At 43.5% G+C, this 13,950-nt stretch overlaps 2 protein-coding genes across 2 annotated transcripts in view; one reads left to right on the top strand and one right to left on the bottom strand.

Annotated features, from left to right (window-relative positions):
• Positions 1-13,950, top strand: part of ALDH6A1 (aldehyde dehydrogenase 6 family member A1) — a 287,758-nt gene that overhangs the window by 80,485 nt on the left and 193,323 nt on the right. The window lies entirely within an intron of this gene.
• Positions 1-13,950, bottom strand: part of LOC134393014 (acetyl-coenzyme A synthetase 2-like, mitochondrial) — a 33,043-nt gene that overhangs the window by 3,902 nt on the left and 15,191 nt on the right. Inside the window, exons 6-12 of the mRNA XM_063117851.1 lie at positions 12,023-12,170; positions 8,076-8,213; positions 7,688-7,780; positions 5,920-6,032; positions 3,836-3,962; positions 2,259-2,386; positions 520-583 (exon numbers count right to left, since the gene is read on the bottom strand). Coding sequence (XP_062973921.1) covers positions 520-583; positions 2,259-2,386; positions 3,836-3,962; positions 5,920-6,032; positions 7,688-7,780; positions 8,076-8,213; positions 12,023-12,170 — 811 coding nt within the window. The remainder of the gene's footprint in view (positions 1-519; positions 584-2,258; positions 2,387-3,835; positions 3,963-5,919; positions 6,033-7,687; positions 7,781-8,075; positions 8,214-12,022; positions 12,171-13,950) is intronic.

Genomic DNA, 13,950 nt, shown 5'->3' with positions numbered 1-13,950 from the left:
TCTCCGACAGGGCCTGGGGCTTCTGCCATTACTTTCAGGTCATGGGAAGACGCATGTGGTCAAGTAGGCTTCAGGATGCAATCCTATGTACCTTTTACTTGGAAGCAAGTCTCATTTTCTCTGTAGAAATTATTTTGTGGTATAAAAATGTTTAGGCTCATGTTGCAAGATATATTTGCCAGCCTTAGGTATGGCTTCACAATAGGCCTCGGCTGACTTACAGGTGGGAGTCAGAGACATGTTTTGTGTCTGTTCTCTCCCTCCTCTCTTTGCCAGTCCAGGAGTTGGCCTCTAATTCCTCCCAGCTGAAGGCTTGAATAAAAACGGGCACTTACGCCAAGTACCATTAAAAGCTACTATAGGAATGCTGTGAGTGAGATCCTTCCCCATTTCCAAGCACGCCACAGAACAGTGTGGAAGAAAAAAAATCCACTGGACACTACTATATACTATAATTCCCACTAAAAGCAGACCCAGTTAGAGGGGTTGCCGCAGTAACAGCCAGAGTGAGTCACTCACCTTCTCCTTTGATCTTGTGAGGATATCCAATCACAGCTGACTCTGCCACTGCCCGGTGCTTATTCTAGAACACAAACAGGTTTATCATGTACTTCAAAGTGCCTAACAAGCTGCAGTTCACGCAGACTAGCGTAGGCAAAACAAAATGAGTACAATAGAAAGGCAAAACACTGGTTGTCCGGTCCTTCCTTTCGTACCTCTTACTAATGCAGGTTAGGTATAATAGTGGCAGAGTAGGATCAACCACCTTCCCTGACAGTTTGTACTATAAAAGAAAGTGTGAGACATTTCCACATTAATGACAGGTGTTTACAGAAAGATTACAAGGCAGAAGATGCTTTCAAGCAGTGAGTACTTCCAAGGAACTGTACTACATGAGATAATATCTTCAGAAAACCAATATTGACTAGATGTGAAAAGAGGAGGAAAAATGTGTATACAATGTGCTAGCCACCATTATTGTGGCTCTCTGAATGAATGTAGTTCAAGACCTTTCCTTACATATACACATGCACACCTCCCATTATAGCAGAACACTGAAGTTTCCCCTAGGAAACAATATATTTTTGGTTTATTCTTGGATGTCATCAGTAGGTATGGCCTCTGCCCATTGATGTCATCCAGCCCTGCCCATTTTCTCCATGCTAAGAAAAGCTAAAGGCACAGAGAAAGGTACTTGGATAGCATCAGCTGAGTACCATAAGAACTGATTCAGCCAGAATCGGAAAGAGCAGGTGCTGTTCCTGATCCTGGCTGAATCCCCCACCACCTGCATCAACACTGTTATTTCCAACCTCAAATTGGAGATAACAGTGGGGATTCCCTCTTGAGAGGTTCCTCCAGGGGACCTAATGCGCCAGACTGTGGAGCCTGGCAGGCCAGATGCAGGCCAGGGGTTCTGCATCCTTGTTGTAGAAGGTACATTTTGTCTGTGTAGGGAGTAACTTTTGGCTTTCCTAGTAACCTGTATTCTGGATCAGAAATATTCCACATTAAACAAAAAAATTCTGAGAGTGGAAAACAAACTGCAACCAGGATTCACTAGCTTACAAAATAATATTCAGACATTCATTTACATCCTTCTGACAAAATAATATTCAGACATTCATTTACATCCTTCTGACAAAATAATATTCAGACATTCATTTACATCCTTCTGACAATCCAATTCATTTTGCCTTCTCACTTGTTTCCCACAAACCCCAAATCACTGTGAAAGCTCTGAAAAGTATAAGTATTGGTAAGCCATTAAGTAATACAACTTGGGCACCAGACCAGCGAATAGTCACTGCCAGGCTATAATATTTGCCCATTTTCTTCAGCTACTACTATAGGGTGACCATATGAAAAGGAGGACAGGGCTCCTGTATCTTTAACAGTTGTATAGAAAAGGAAACTTGAGCAGGTGTCATTTGTATGCATACAACACCTGGTGAAATTCCCTCTTCATCACAACAGTTAAAGCAGCAGGAGCTATGCTAGAGTGACCAGATACAAAAGAGGGCAGGGCTGCTGCAGCTTTAACTGTTGTGATGAAGAGGGAATTTCACCAAGTGCTGCATGCATGCAAATGACACCTGCTGAAATTCCCTTTTCTATACAACTGTTAAAGATATGAGAGCCCTGTCCTCCTTTCCATATGGTCACCCTAACTACTAGGGTTTTGCACAGATTACTATGACAACCGCTAGTTACACCAGAAACTATAGATCTTCTCCCCCCACAACCCTGACTTTTACCAGGACATCTTCTATCTCAGCAGTACCCAGCCTGTGCCCGCTGACATTGATGACATCATCAAGTCGGCCTGTCAACTGGTAGTATCCTTTACTTGTCCGATATGCTCCATCACCAGTGAAGAAATATCCTAGGATTAAAACAAGACACAAGCTGTGCTTCAATGTGTAATGACATGTTTTCGTTCATCTTTTATGAAAAAGAGCTCACCCTCAACAAATTCTCCTTTAGAAAGGTGCAGGCCTCAGAGCCTTTTGAGTGTGTTCTATCCTCTTTCTATCCACCTAAAGCCTAGTTCTCAGGACGAGCTAGTCAACCTATATCTCAGCTGCCACTTCAGACTGTGCATGAGAGAATGCTCCCACAATGGGGAAAAACATCCCTATACCTAAAAAATCCTAGCATGTCAGAAAGAAAGCCTGAAACCTTCTCCATAACATCTTGTACAAGTTAGGGTGTTTGGTATCCCACTACCCCTTGTAAAGCTAAAAAGACACTTAGTTTTTGCCCCCTCTCACTACAACAAGATGCTTGTTCATGTATCTGTACTTCAAAACATGGCCTATTTACAAGCCTTCAGCCATTCTGATTTTTACTGCATGCAGTAAAAGAGGAGGACATCACACACCACAATTTTTATGAGCCAAATGCGCCTTCCTAGACCCATTATAGCAGTGTGGCCAATTTCTGAGTTCACTCTTCTCCACCATATTTGCAACTATGTAGGCACACAGGGCAGTCATGGCCTTAAGCATTCAAGCGTCTGTCTGGAACTTTCCACCCAATTGTCGTCAGGATCACAGCAGGGGAGGAAAAGGTTAAACTCCCCCCGCTCCGCATCTGTTGTTGTCCTGATAATTTGCCACACGCACACACTTTGTGGATACTATTTAAGGCTATACTAGATGTGACACCATTCACACAATGAGCAATTGCATTAACATTTTAAGAGTAAATAGCAGGTACCAGACCCGCAATCAAGACTGAGACCCAGGTAGGAGGATGTTAACTTTTTGTCATCGTCCCCCCCCCCCCCCGCTGCATTCCCAGTCCAAATCTTCCACCCACCAACTGCCATTTGCATTGGAAGGAAAATTCCTGTTGCCACCAATGGATGATTTCATTCCAACGCGAATAGCAGGGACTAGACCAGGGCCATTTGTACACCTGCCTTTTCCCCTGGGATCATCCAGGGATCATCCCTGTACATCCAAATGACACACAGGGGATCCCGGGAGCAGGCAGGGATGATCCCTCCATTTTCCTGGGATAATCCTTAGGCATAGAAAGGGCCCAGGACTACACCATGGGGCAAAAGGGTTAAAGCCTGTGTACCCCTCCAGTGTCTGGATCCAGTTCAGGTCCTGTGCACCGCTATTTACTTTTATATATAAAAAAAATCCAAGAAATCCACACACTTGCTGATTGCTTGAACAACATCACATCTCATTCGCCTCTGATTATAAGAAGCTGTATCCCAACCCTTTCTCAGCTTCTACAAGAATCCTGCCTTCTGACCCCTGGCAATAACTGTGCGCTGCTCTCATCCCCCCCCCTTTCCTTCACCACAAATCTGTACCTGGATAAGGCATCAGGTAGGTCTCCAGGAACCTCTGGTGGTCCTTGTAGATGCTCCTTGCCATACCTGGCCAGGCCTGAGAAATGCAGAGAGCTCCAGAGACATTGTTCTGTGATAAGACATTTCCCTGGAGGAAAAACAGTTATGGTACAATTAATTACGGTCACAGCTATCTTGCAGCCCAATCCTGCTACATATTTACTCAGAGGTTTTTATTTATTTGTTTAATAAATTTATATTTACCATATTTCTTCAGTAGCTTACAAAGAGAGATTAAAATACATTGTAATGCATCATAATAAATTTAAAAACGTTTGTATAAAACATTTATAAAACTGGTAAAACCAACTGTTCAGAACACCATAATTAAACTGGGCAGCACAAATCACTCAGGCAAGGCCTAGGTAAAGAGAGGGGTCTTTAATTTGCACCTAAAGTATGCCAGAGTTGGAGCCTCCTGAATACGCATAGGGCTGGCCTAAGAATGAAAATAAGGGAGCCTCCTCAGGAGACAGATGCTGAAATAGCAACTGGAAGACAGAAGACAGAGCTGCGTGCACCATACAATCTGCCCCACACCCTTCAGCTAGCCTGCTGCTGCCTTCAGGTGTACATAAGATTGAACATCTGTAGATAGAACAGGAGGACACCACCTTGTTCTTTTCCTCAGCCAGCAAATTATCTCAATCCTCTTCATTCCACTCACTTTACAAAACCGTATAATTTAGGTCAGCTGTTGGCACTGCAGTTCAACCCTAGCTTCTGTTCAGCAACCAAGGTTTTGGAAAATAATACAGAAAATCCCTTGGCAGAACTGATCAGAAGAGCAGCCCATCCTAAATCACAAGGAGGATGAAAGGACCCAGGAGGGAAGACTGGGCCTTACAGCTTCATTATAAACTCTCAGAGGAGGATGTTCTATAGGGCAGTGATCTTCCACCTGTGGGTCACGACCTCGAAGTGAGTTGTGAGATCAGTCCAGATGGATCGTGGCATTAGGATGATTATAATTCTAAAGTAAAATTGTGGAAGTGGGTGCCATGTTTCAGGTTGGGAGTCCACGGTGGGTCTCGGGTGTGGACCTGTTGAAGACCACTGCTGTAGAGGACTAACAAAACCCTGAATGTACACTTTAGCGCTCAAATTCTACCTAATGCTATCAGAAAAACTTGATTTAAAAGTCTTGCTTGAACTGATGACTCTAGCTAATTAAAGTGTATTAATATTGCCTTGGATCCAGCTTCTTTTTCCACCAGGGGGAGCATTCCCTGAATGAAGCTCTGCTCAGAAGATTCCTGCCAGTGGAAAGAGTGGAGAGGCAATCTTCACTGGTTCCCTTCTCCCTCCGCAGCCCCCAGCATCACCACCACCCTGTTCAAAAATGTTCCCTAATGCTCCAGAACAAAGTGGGGTGGGGTGGCCTAAGAGACCTCAGAGGAAACGAGAGACCAATGACGATTGACACCATCTGGATTCAGCCAGGGGGATTCCACCACTGAAGCTTCTCATGAACCTTCGGTCCATCGGAGGTTGAATCCGGATCCAACCCATTATTAGTAGTATTGTTTACTTATATATATTTATCTATATACATGGTACTTTACAAAGAACAGGTATAGCAGGACCCTAGGATGCAATGAGGTGCATGTTTAGACAGAAAAGAGTCCGACAACTGAGGCATGCTGGGAATTTTAGGACTTTTTTCTATCTAAACATGCATAGGATTGCAGCCTTACAATCTAAAATAGATTAGGGAAACAGGGCAAGGTGGAAATGCAGGTAGAATACATGATTATTTCAATTGCATATACAATGTGTAATTGAATGTGGTTCAATATGGTACTGGGACTAGGGGCTGATCCAAATTCTCTCTGGAAAATGTGAGTTTTGAGGATGGAATTGAAGGAAATAAAAGAGATGGTTATGCTGATGCGTTCCAGGAGGCCATTCCAGGCACAAGGAGCAGCAAGGGGGTGGGATGGGTGGAGTAGTTTTAGTTTTAATATTCATCTCCACTCTGAGAACTCACGTGAGTTGAAAAGTCCTCAAATTGATAGACAGGTGATAGTTAAACAAAAATGTACTTTGTCATCCAGAAGGGAAGGTCTGATGCCAAAGAATGGTCTCATGGCCATGGCTGGAAGGATCTCATCTCCATGGTTCGAAGGACGAGGAGCAATACAGATGCCTCCTGTTTCTGAACAAAACAAAACAAAACGATGACACTGCAGGGCCTCACAAATAGAGGATATCATTCACAATATTTTTTTCTGTGAACTGTATGGCAGCGCTAGGAAAAAAATTCTTGTACCCTTGCCTCGAGGAATGTCTGACAGAACTTTGGCTGAGCAATTGTGTAAACTACTTGAAGATACGGAGCCTCATGTAACTAATGAAGTAGCCTTATTTGCAGTGGCTGCTAAAAAGATTAGAGCAAGGCTCCTGAAAACTGTTGCTGTAGATTGTGCACATGATTTGAGTGGCCTGTTCAACTTTTTTTTCTCTGTGGTTGTTTTTCTTTTGCTGCTGTTGCACCAAGATTGTAAAAACCTATGGTTATATACATGGTTTGGGTCCAGGCTACCTGCGGGATTGCATTCTCCAGTACAATCCGCCCCGCACACTTAGGTCCTCTGGGAAGAATTTCCTTCAGCCGGCCAAGATTAGGCTGACAGGTATTACACAGAGGACCTTCTCTTCTGCTGCTCCCAGACTGTGGAAAGGCCTGCTGGAGGAGACTTATCAACTTAAAAGTCTTTTAGCATTTAAGAAAGCTATAAAGACTGATCTCTTCCGGCAGGCCTATCCAGTGGAATTTTAGGGTGCTTTTAGGATGTTTTAACAATGTACACTATATATTTTATACTTACTGTTGTTCCCCACCTTGATCAAAATGGAGAGGCGGGTAAGAAATTATTATTATTATTATTATTATTATTATTATTATTATTATTTTGGACTACAAATGGAGATATGCTTGAAATCTCGCCAATGGTTGCCTGGGGCATTCTGGGAGTTGTAGTCCAGTACAGCTGAAAGACACCAGGTTGGGGAAAGCTGTATTATATTATGAATCATAGAATAGCAGAGTTGGAAGGGGCCTACAAGGCCATCGAGTCTGGGTGCTTCCAAGCGAGGCTCTTATGGCCCTGCCTTATTCACAGAACTTTATGTGGGGTCCCAGATGACAACATATTTCACTCGTAATCCTCCCATATTTTCCCACCACTCCTTCCGTCTTTTTTCCCCCTCAGAAAATTCATTTAAGGGAAAAAGATGGAATTGCTGTGCAGTGCCTTCTCACTGGTAGTGCTCGGAGCTCTCTGTCTGGAAGCATGCCATGTCCCTCCCAGCACTTAAAGCACCGTGCATACTGATCTTTGTACATACATTATGGACCCCTACTCCTAAAGTGTCATAAGTGAAAATTGCTTCCCTAAAGACAGAGACATTTGAGAGGCTGTCTTTACGGTGCCGAGTTGACGCTGCCTTCCTCCAAACCCACCCCCAGTTTTAATCACCCAGAGTGGTGTCAGGTAATCCCGAAACCAAGGACGGAGCGCAGGGTTTCTGGTGGCCATCCAGGTACAGGAGACGCCCCCCTGCCCTCTTCCTGGTGGAAGGCGTCCAACTACCAGTCGCCTTCTACCAAGGACCACTCTCAGATTGGCCTCAGAGTGACATACTGACCACCTCACTCCATTGAAAAAGTCTGGGCAAGTCCCCGACTTTTTAAATACTCAGCTTCGGGGGAAATCCCAGCAGTGGCTGTGAAGCTGTGTCTGTGTCATATAACTGACCCAGCACAGATTCGCAGCCACCTGTGTATAGACAGCCTGTGAGTCATCCTACCAGTTTGCCACCATGTGTCAACTACGGGGCACCGTCCATCTCCAACCACATTGAAGTACCACTCCCAGGCTTCTGTGTTGATGGGTTCTCCCACTGCAAGAGAAAAGGGGAAGGAAAAAAAATGCAAGCAGCTTATAAGATACAAATAACAACTGAAGCCTTAGACTGTACCCCACTCATCAAAATATATCAAACCACAGCCTGGCTGGCCTTTTTCAGACCATTACATTTTCAGACTTTACAGTATGTGAAGATGGAGTGTATCAATATCTCTGGGTCTGCCTAATGCTTTATTTCTGCATTCCACCATCTTATCTCCTGAGGAATATTATTCCAAACTTGAAAATACATTGATGGCAAAGACCCCATTAGTTGGTTCAACACCTACCTGACCCAAGGATTTTGAGGGAAGATCTGTCATATTTCTTTACCCAATCATCTCCGTATCGAAGTAGTAGGCGAATAGCTGTAGGCGCGCCATAGAATTGATTTACCTTTAACCTCTCCACAGTTTCCCAGTAACGCCCTGAAATCAGAAACAAATCCAGTTAGTTTAGGAAGTGGCCATTTTCACCCTAGAGCTCAAATTAATCACACACCCAGGTTTCATGTGCTCAGTATCCTGTATTTTTCAAGCATATCAAGCCAACTTTGTGTGAATTTGAATAATTCCAAAGGGGCAAATGGCCTGCCTTAACTTGACACATCCTCCCCTTTCACTAACATTGCTTGCTTCTCTTTTGCTTGGAAAGGCCATCCAGCATCATCCTGAGGCCATGAGAGAGGTAGTATCTCTTGCATTGTAATACAAATGTAAAGGTAAATGCTGTTTCAACAGAAGAGAAATTTGTTTTCCACCTGATTACTCCAATCCTACTGTACCTAGTGAAGTTTTGGTTGTACCGGTTTGGAAGGAATAAGAATGAGGCATTCAGCTCCAAATTCAATCTAGACATTGAGCTCCCTCACACCTATTTCCCCCCCTGGTTTGCCTCCATGGTTTTTACCTCGTTTCATAAGTGTAGCAAGTGTTCCTCCCTTTCACGATCTTCGCTATACCGGTGAACTCTCTTTTCACTTGTTCGTTCTCCCACTGCTATTACGCCCACCCCACCCCTTCTCCTTCCCCCTCTAGTTCATTGGTTCTTGTCATTGATGAGCATTGTGATCAAGTAGCAGCCTTCCCCCCTCGCTCATTAGAGCTCCTATGGGAATTAACTCAAACGCTTACAGCTCCCTCATTTTTTTAAAGATATAGAGATGAAACTTGGGACCGTGAGAGCAATTAAACTTGGGACCGTGAGGGCTTTAGGCATGCCAAGTTAGAATCAGATCGGTTCATCCCTTGATTGAGTAAATCCCATTGATTTCAACTGCATTTACATCCAAGTCATATGCATCCAATGCATGCTTGCCTTTGAGTAAACCCCATTGAACAGAGAGAGACTTACTTCTGAGTAAACAGAAGTAAGCATAGGGTTGCAGAGCACTTCTTTTCAGTTTGCTGTTTTAGACTTTAAAAAAAAGCTTCTGAGTGACTACACTATTAAAGTCAGTTCTATATGTGTTTACTCAGAAGTAAGTCTCTCTCCATATTTGGAAGAAGCTGAGTGGGGTGAGGGAGTAGCTTTGATATTGACATCTGTGGCTAACCAAAATGATTACATCTGCATAATTTTTAAAGATAAAGAGATGAAACTTGGCGCCATGATATCTCTTAAGGAGGGCTTTAGCCAGCCAAGTTTAAATCAGATCCATTCATGCCTTGATTTTAAGGATTTTTTTAAAAAAATATCCCCTCAAACCATTCTCCTGATACTCTACCAATGCAAAATTCCACCTTTTGTATTTGTGAAAGATCTGTGTTCCTTTACTTTGATAATGTGCAGCTGTGCATCTCCAGTTCATAAAAATAGAGATTTGCTGGGGTCCTCAGGAACATGGGCTCCTTACACACACACCCTCTTGCTCTGGCTTTGCTGTCTAGCGATTTACTGATTTAATGTTACATCGGTTGGGCTCTGTTTCTTCAGGCAATGAGGATGGGGTTGGAGCAGTAAAACGTCCATTCAACAGACTAAACACAAGTCCATTCGTTCAACATGGTGTGCTGGAGGAGAACTGCCCTGACCTCCCCTTTTGTCCGCAAGACTCCAGTCAATGCACATGCCCCCAACAAAGGAAAAAAGCAAGAGGGTACACAGAGGCTTAAGGGCTCATTAAATCCGCTTGGTGAAAATAATCCAGACTTTCCCTGCACCAAAATAATACGCAAAACAGAGGAAAAGAGGCGAGATGGGTGGAGGACAGGGACAATGTCATATGAGTCCTACACTGCAAAGCAGATACCAGACATGGCAAGAGTGTGTTAAACCGCTGGTGTGATGGAGCTCATTGCTGCACCAAGATACTAGTGCTGTTGACTGAGGTGTTCCTTCCTGTATAAAGCCATCTATATTACCCATCTTCTGCTAATGACTACTACTACAGCAGCAGCAGCACTTTTAGTATACTTTAAGGAGTAGCATAAGCACACATCCACATGCAGAGAGAGAACTGCTGTAGGTTTCATCGCAGAATTGGAATCTGACACAAGAGCTTTTCCTTTTCTGCTTTTCCACCACATAAGTTCTAGAGTATAGTGAAATAGCATAAATACAAAAGTGAAAAAAGTGTTTTCTTTCCCTTTCACAACTAAATGTGCATTTTCCTACTCTAAAAAGACCTGCAGAAAGTGCTGGTTAAATAAAGAAACAAAACTGGACAGTCATGAAGTTGTCTAAAGAACCCATAAACAACTGTGACTAGGGAATGACACGCAGATGATAAATGCCTTCCTTTTGTAGAAAAGCCCTTGAAAAACAGAAGCAAAGCTGGAGGATCACATCGTTGTCTAAAGACCTGGCAAACAACCGTGAAAAAGGAATCGTGAGCACACAATAAATGCCTCATGTTGAAAAGCTCCAAGTGAAGGAGGGGAGAGATAGAGCTCCATCAGATACGCATTTTATTGGACACTCATTGCTGGACACTCACAGATTTTCACGGATCTCTCTCACAACATCATCTGCCTCCTGTGTACCTTCCACCCCTTCTGGCCTTCGCACCACAAAATAACACCCAGAAAGTCTGATATATTTTTAAGAAACGGAAGTCGCTGCTATCTCCTGCTGTGCACAGAAGAAGCAGCTCAATCAGAACAACCCACTGAATGGGCGAAGTGCAGGTTGTTTACTTCCTCTTTTGAAAGAGGAAGTAATGAGGGACAAAAGCGGGACAGAGAAGCAATGGTAGGGAAGTGTGATTTCCCCTAATTTGATGGAGCTCATAGGAAAAGCAAGAGTTACAAAACCATAGGAGGAGAAAAGCAAGAATTCCATGGGATTCATGTGGTAAGTACATTTACTTGGTAAGTCCTTTCCCTCCAGATACTTTACTTTAGGGATAAAAAGAAAGTCCACCAACTGGAGTCAGGTGCAAAATGGTGGCTCGGGGCAAACGTACATCTAGGAGAACTAAGGAACCAGTACCTTGAAGCACATGGCTCAGAAAAATTTGCTACCAGTATCATAACTCAGCTCACACTCCTTTCACACAAAAATCCATTCCTGGTTTTCCCTTCTTTATTTTAGAAGCCTAATTTAGAGGGAGAGCAGCCTTTTTGTCCTTCCTGTTATTAAACAATTGGGAATCAAAAATCCTTCTACATCTACTGCAAATCATCTAGAGATCTACCAGAAGATCCCAATCTATCTTCTGCCCACAACTTTCCTTGAAAGATCCATTCAAGAGCTAGATTGACCATGGTCCTTTGACTTCCCAGAATCCACATGAGGTAGCAATACAACATTGGCTCAGTTCATACAATCACATGCTGAGCTCCATTTGCATAACTACCCTCCTGGGCATGGCTTGTCATGTCATCCAAACCCAGGCCAAATTGATTGTTGAATGAGGAAACAACCCTCCAGTAACCCATGGGCTGTTGTTGGCTTATCTGTCAGTTGTTTCCCCCTCCTACAAGCCATGCTGCCCAGGTTTGGGCAACACAATAAGCCGAGTCCAGGCAGGTCACCACAGCTTAAGCAAGTCATCGCTTAAGCCACAGTGATCGTGTGAATCAGATCACTTTTTATTAGTTTTTTTCATTTTAAATGAATATTTACCTCACCACTTTGATTAAAAGTTGGCAAGGCCACTAGTAGAGGTAGATGAAGTTGGTCCAGGGACTAGATCTGGGTCAGGTGCCACCACAGACATTCCTGCCATACATTCCTGTCTTGTCTTGCCCATAGCAACTTCTTGTGCCTAATGCTTTATTATTATTATTTTTACCTGGATTAGGATACACTGGAGTACTTTCAAAAAGGACCGTAGTTCCTCCATTACACAAAGGTCCATATACCACATAGCTGTGTCCTGTGATCCAACCAATGTCTGCGACACAGCCAAAGACGTCTCCATCATGGTAGTCAAACACATACTGCAGGAGAGTGGAAACAAGTTATGAGATGGAAACAACTTTCCCCCCTTCCAATGAACTTCCATAACAACTGTCAGCCAGAGGTGATATCTAGTTGTGATGCTCTTGTGTTTCTCTTACTGGAAATTTGCTAACTCCAACCTGGTACCCTTCAGATCTATTGGATTACGGCACCCATTAGGATGGTAGGAATGATAGTCCAACACATCTGGAAGGAACTAGGTTGGGAAAGGCCTATTCACGCTATTGCTTTTTCTCCCTTTGCATATCTATCGCTAGATATGCTTAATATAAAACAGCAGGTAAGAAACCATCACTACACTTGAGGGTGGGGCGTAGTGTGAGGTTCTTGCCAGTGTCTTATGGGTTATTGTGTGTTTGCAAGATGTGGCCAGCATGCCTGTTTAATGAAGAAAAGATAATCCATACTACCCACTGTTTCTCTTAATACAACTGCCATCATATATTTCCCAGGATGCAACTGAACAAGGAGAGGTAAGGCTTCTCTCATCCTTCAGTAACTTGAACTGATACTGATGACAATAACAAAGATCACGTAAACCTCATGAAAAACGAAACTCGTGGATATGACCTCTTGAAAGAACATTCTCCAATTATTAAAGTCTAATACGAAGCAGATGCCTCTTTTTCAAAAGCCAAGTGTGAACAAGCCCTATGAGAGAATGAGAGAAGCAGCAACACTGAAAAACCCAACGTGTGTAATTAATCTGTGGTGTTCACCACATGTTCTCAATTTTCAGTCTCTGTGGTTGTAAATGTAGCATGGCCTTGGGGTTCTGCTTCTTTGGTTTAGATTTGAAGCTCCCCTGCTGCTTTAAGAGAACCAGACCAAGCTCCTCACCCTATTGCCTGTAATTTCAATTAGCAATTCAACAAAGGCCCTCCAGGACAAGAGAAGACAACCAGCACTGCAGAGACCCTGGTCTGGTATTCTTCCGAGCAGAACAGTCAGTGTAATTTCTCAGAACTGTAGCTGTTGGTGACTTTTAAATACTGCTGTGGAGTGAAAGATGTTAGAATCATAGAGTCATAGAATTGTGGAGTTGGAAGGGACCACAAGGATCATCTAGTCCAACCCTCTGCAATGTGCAGGGAAACCAGTTAAACCATCCATGAGAGGTGGCTGTCCAGCCTCTTCTTAAAAACCTCCAGAGATGGCGGACCAACAACCTCTGTAGGTAGACAGTTCCACTGTTGTAAAGATTTTACCATCAAAAGTTTGTCCTCATATTTAATCAAAATCTAGGTAGCTGTAATTATGTCGGGTCCTAATTTCTGTGGCCATGGAAAATAGTTCCTGATCATCTTCCCTGTGGCTGCCAACTGTTCATGTACCTGAACAACTGCCAACACGTCTCCCCTTAGTCTTCTTTTCTCCAGACTGAACATCCCAAGTTACAGCACATGCAGCAACGACGGAACTGCTTGGCTGATCCAGTTGGCAAAATGTATGTTTTTCTTGGGCCCATCCCTTGTTTCCTCCCTTTCTGCCTGCTTTTACACCAGGACATTCCCCAAATGCACTATCTCCAGTTTCTTGCCTGTTGCTTCTGCAGCTGTCATCAAAAACAGTCCAGTCGTTCTATGCCCTCTCCCCCATTCCACTTTCCGAGTCCATCACGATAGTTGTTGTAGCGATGTCATCCTTCTGATGACAGATGAGGATTCCAGGCAGCAAAGTTGTGGTGTGTGTGAAAGGCCAGTGTGTTGTTTCAGTACAAGGACCATCAAGAGTGCTGTCTCTGGGATTCCAGGCACG

Source organism: Elgaria multicarinata, chromosome 2 (genome assembly GCF_023053635.1).
Source record: "Elgaria multicarinata webbii isolate HBS135686 ecotype San Diego chromosome 2, rElgMul1.1.pri, whole genome shotgun sequence".
Lineage (NCBI taxonomy): Eukaryota > Metazoa > Chordata > Lepidosauria > Squamata > Anguidae > Elgaria > Elgaria multicarinata.
The sequence above is the reverse complement of the archived record's forward strand: the minus strand, read 5'-3'. Positions and strand labels throughout refer to the sequence as shown.